The sequence below is a fragment of the Sphaeroforma arctica genome, assembly GCF_001186125.1.
Source record: "Sphaeroforma arctica JP610 unplaced genomic scaffold supercont1.1430, whole genome shotgun sequence".
Classification (NCBI taxonomy): Eukaryota; class Ichthyosporea; order Ichthyophonida; genus Sphaeroforma; species Sphaeroforma arctica.
Window position 1 is genome coordinate 3,097 of NW_014039128.1, and position 4,718 is coordinate 7,814.

Here is a 4,718-nt window from a genome sequence, read left to right on the forward strand (position 1 = left end):
CAAATAGATATACGTTTAAGTTGAACTCTAATTCCATGTGGTACTTTGTATTCTTATAGGTGCATCTTTCGGGTCTAAAAGTTTCAGTATGTACCGTTTTCAGCATACGATAAGTCCTATATAAAGAACATAGGTAGGCCCTTCTGGTCACATTATAACCAGTATAACGTTTTAAATTGAATAAATATGCGTTTACGTTCAGCTTCTATTCCGTACCGCTATAACGTAATGAGGAGAAAGAACAACGATAAAAATTAAAATGAGGACTGAGGCCCAGCTATACCGGTTTTGTGGGAGTAACTCATTTTCCAGAGAACACGTATATACAGTACTTTGATTGGATATAACCAACTATTCTTCTGCCCGGAATTTGTACTTTTAACGATCTGAATGTTGAAATGGTTTTATCAGCCACTATTGGCCAATCAAAAACAATAAACGAACGCATAAGTTATAATGAGGGTAAAAATAGAAAAAAGTGCATTTTAGTTAAATTAATTGCCTTCTTCGGTACAAAATGAATAAAGAACGCGTAGAAAAACTACCCCTTTCAAGTTTCTACTCACTCTGTGGTCTGCCTTCGGGGACGGGCAAGTTTGGGGGAGTGTGCAAGAAGTGTGGACTTGCGGACTGAGGAGTGTGGACTCACTGGACTGTGAGTCTGTGACTGTGAGTCTGTGACTGTGAGTCTGTGACTGTGAGTCTGTGACTGTGAGTCTGTGACTGTGAGTCTGTGACTGTGAGTCTGTGACCGTGAGTCTGTAGATGACTTGTTGTCAGTTGTCAGTTGTCAGTTGTCACTCTCCTGGAGTCCTGAACTCCTGACTCTTGAGTCTCTCTCTCCTGTTGTGTGTGTTTATAAAAATAAATAAATGGGAGACTGACGTCTGAGACTGGAGAGTAAAAATTACTGAGACTGAGCTGAGTTCGAAATTGAGAGGCGTGAGCCGCTGAGGCCGTGAGCGCCAGCGGTGAGGTTCGGGGCCGAGAGTCTGAGAGTCTGTGACGAGTCTATGACCTTCGATACATTTAGAGTAAAATATAGCGTTTTGTGAATATACAATTTAGTTCTACTATTGCCGTTTCCGTAGCGTGTAGAATAGTGAATTTACGCACAGTCTGAATCCACTAGGCTGTAGTACGTTCGTAGGAGAACTTTCAGACAGCAATACGCTATTAATATCTGCTTTATCGGGCCTATTCCGCACATATAGAACAACGGCACTATGGGGCTTGTGAAAGATTTAGTTCGAGAGATTGATCGGGTTGTGTTGCCTAAGCACCGATATACACGGACCCAGTTGAACCAAGGTCCGCCACAACCGAAGCCTCAACCAATTGGCTTCGTAGGTGATCAACAAATAAACTTTGTCCCATATGATTCTAGGAGTGCATGCACACTCAGCGATGAAGATATCGGTAGCTTAACGCCGACTCCTCGTACACCGACTTCTAAACAACGTTTCACCTATAATGGATTGCCCAAAGAATCGACTGTGGAGCATGTTGTTCATCGTCCACAACATAACAGTAGTAATAATATGGCATCACATGCACGCACAGTACCGAGTAAGGTACGAACGCAGCCTGCGGCAGCTCCCATAGGTATTGATAAGGCAAAGAAGACCGCCATGGGGTCACCACGGTTAGTACGTAAATCAATCAAGGTAAAGGTTATGAAGAAAAGCAATCAAATTGTGAACGAGCCCGAAAGTCAAAGGCACGATGCGAATGATATATTAGGCCCGAACAATAGAGTTTCTAGTACACACGGTAGGGTGCGTGATAGGAGTGCCATTAGTCGTGAGGCTCTACAAGACGGGTATGATGCAAGATCAATTCAAAGCAATGATTCGTTTGAAAGCAGGGATTCGACCATGTCTGCACGAAGGGAATCATTGGGGAAGGGTAGACCACAAAATCAACATTATTTGAACAATAGAACAGTTATAGATAGTAATGATAAAAACGATTCATCAAATCATATGCGAGCCCCCACACCCCCTCATAAACGTGTCGTGCGCGTGCTTACTAAACGCGCTGCAACAAGCCCCGGTAGTATAGGTGCTTCGGAGCAAACGTCACCGAAGAAAGCGGGTGGAAATATTGGGGTTACGGATGGTAATAGTATAAATGTGGAATGCAGCGACGGAGTGTGTGGATGTCAGCCGACCTATGGTGTTCACAGGTGTTTGACTCCTCCATCGTATTCTGACGCGCTATTAGATGAACACGTGACACATGCCACCCATAGCGGGACGGCTAAGACAAAGGTGCGAAGGTCCAGTAAATCACACTTGCATACCCAGACAATTCCAAAGAGTGTCATAAAGACGCCCAAACCCCGATTGACATGGAACGAAAGTACCTACATATATAATACCTATGGAGGGCTTGGTAACAGGCAGGGTCTCGATAGTTATGAAGACTTCAGCACAATGGATGTCTACGATAGAAGGCCGTTCCCCTGTACTTATACGAGTGCCTTGAGCGCTGAAGATGTGGACAACATCAAAGTGGAAGTAGGAGAGCTACACAGAGAGCTGTTTGGGTTCTACCCTGAGTACTGAGTCAGATAAATAAATTATAAAGCTTGGACCCCAAGCCATACCGTCGATATCTTAAACCCTAACCCCCCTTTCAGAATTGTTGCCAAACCCTATCAGTGAAAGGTATTTCTGGTATCACCCAATACTAACGGCAGTGTCGTACAAAGCAACGGACAACACTGAAGCATTTAGACTGTTGTTTATTTATTTGTGTTAGGAGTGTAATCCAGCAGGTTAATTTAGAACGATTGTATCCTGTGATTGGACGTGTCCGAAACCCAAACCATGCCGTACGGGTCAGTGCAGATACTGGTGGGCAATGTGAATTCGCCATCGCCTGTCCCCTGGTAGGTAGATGCGGAACGAACGAACGAATCGATGAATACGCCATAGTCATTGTATACGAACACTCGTACGGCTAGGGTTATACGCAGTAGCCGAGATCAAGTAGCTGAATGAATAGGCGATATATGTGCGCATTATATACAAACCAAATCTATTTTGTACAGCTTTTCTTCTGGGAGGGTTTTCATAAAGGCTGCAATTGTTGGTACCAATCTACAGTAGGTGTAAGTATGCGTGGATGCTCTGGTCAAGTACGATAGCACAGACCGATACACACCACGAGCTTACAAGCCGAGCATGTTCTAAAGATAGCACAGATTGTTAGCACTTTAACATACCCTCCCTCCAAAGGTGCCCAGGAACGTTCCTCTCAGACTATACAAAGCGACACGATGCCTCCTGCATGATTGTAATTGTTTAGTATGTCAGGAGTACATCAATAGATCGGTGTAAACTCGTTACCTCTCTATGTGCAGAATATGAAAACCCTAGACCTTACAAACCCTAGTCTATGTTATATATACAGTAGCAGCTGGAACCAAATTTTCAGCAGCAATAGCGGAACGATGTACAATCTCCTCTGTCTAAGGGGGCTGCTAAGGCCATTGAAGGCCTCTCCAGACAGTGAAAGGTAAAGTTATTATAAAGAAGTATAACACGCGACTAAATGAAATCGATTTGTTTTATCCAAGGCTATACCCAGACAGTGAAAGGTAAAGTTGTTATAAAGAAGTATAACACGCGACTAAATGAAATCGATTTGTTTTATCCAAGGCTATACCCAGACAGTGAAAGGTAAAGTTGTTATAAAGAAGTAAAATATGCGACTGAATAAGATCGATTTGTTTTATCCCACGATATCCCCAGACAGTGAAAGGTAAAGTTGTTATAAAGAAGTATAATGCGCGACTGAATAAAATCGATTTGTTTTATCCAAGGCTATCCCGAGCGGCATATAATTTCGAAGCACACACGCCAAACTACGCTATATCGTGCACCAAATCGCCTAACTCTTTGTAATGTACTGTAACCTTCCCCACAGAATACTCCCGCGAAGTAGGTGCCGCTTTCACTCAGCCACACCCGAGAACCCTCACTTCTCATATCACACACACACATGACACACATGCACAGCATATGCACATACAACACACATGCACAGCATATGCACATACAACACACATGCACATAACATGTATATACAACACACATGCATAACACATACCCTGAGTCCACAACTGCTACTACGCTATTTCCGGACAGCAGCGCTATTCCCTTTGGCGTATTCAATAATTCCTTCTCGGGCCCGGAGGCACCGAAACTATATATGAACTCGCCGTCTGTTGATGCATATGGGCACGTGAAGTGATGGGTGTATGTGTGAGTGCAATTTCTATACAACATGCAATAGTGAATGTGCACGTGTCAGTGCTCTAGCAGGCGCATGTGTGTGGTATGCGTGCACATACATTAACATATTATTAGTAATACGTATACATACATGCGTGGGCAGGAGTGATGAGGGGTGGTGGAAGAGTAGCCAAGGGGTTTGCATATGTGAGAGTATTCGAAGGGATTTTAAGTAGTAGCCTTTGGTTGTTGTGCGAACAAGTGGGAAGCGAACTACTACGGAAAGCTGATGCAATGCCCGAGGGATAGTTATGGCGCCGAGACACGGCAACGTCTCCGAATTACACACCTTAATCTTATATCAATATGCTTAATCAAACATCAAACTTAATATATTTATGTCTGTACATACATAGATACATCGATGCACACACACACACACACACACACACACACACGCACACTATATATATA

General features: G+C 43.5%; 2 protein-coding genes across 2 annotated transcripts in view; one reads left to right on the plus strand and one right to left on the minus strand.

Annotated features, from left to right (window-relative positions):
* The first annotated feature begins 1,183 nt into the window (after positions 1-1,183).
* Positions 1,184-2,611, plus strand: SARC_10892 (hypothetical protein). Its single transcript, XM_014295042.1, has one exon. It carries the CDS (start codon positions 1,227-1,229, stop codon positions 2,568-2,570), a length of 1,344 nt encoding a protein of 447 aa, XP_014150517.1. The 5' UTR covers positions 1,184-1,226; the 3' UTR covers positions 2,571-2,611.
* Positions 2,612-2,742: 131 nt separating this feature from the next.
* The window catches only part of SARC_10893 (hypothetical protein), a gene marked incomplete at its 5' end in the record, with an annotated part of 9,209 nt that continues 7,233 nt past the window's right edge, over positions 2,743-4,718 (minus strand). Inside the window, 3 exons of the mRNA XM_014295043.1 lie at positions 2,743-2,893; positions 3,233-3,293; positions 4,120-4,234. Coding sequence (XP_014150518.1) covers positions 2,789-2,893; positions 3,233-3,293; positions 4,120-4,234 — 281 coding nt within the window. The 3' untranslated portion in view covers positions 2,743-2,788. The remainder of the gene's footprint in view (positions 2,894-3,232; positions 3,294-4,119; positions 4,235-4,718) is intronic.

What these genes read in the sequence shown, in the direction of transcription:
- SARC_10892 (XM_014295042.1), top strand. Translation starts at nt 1,227, where the DNA reads ATGGGGCTTGTGAAAGATTTAGTTCGAGAGATTGATCGGGTTGTGTTG.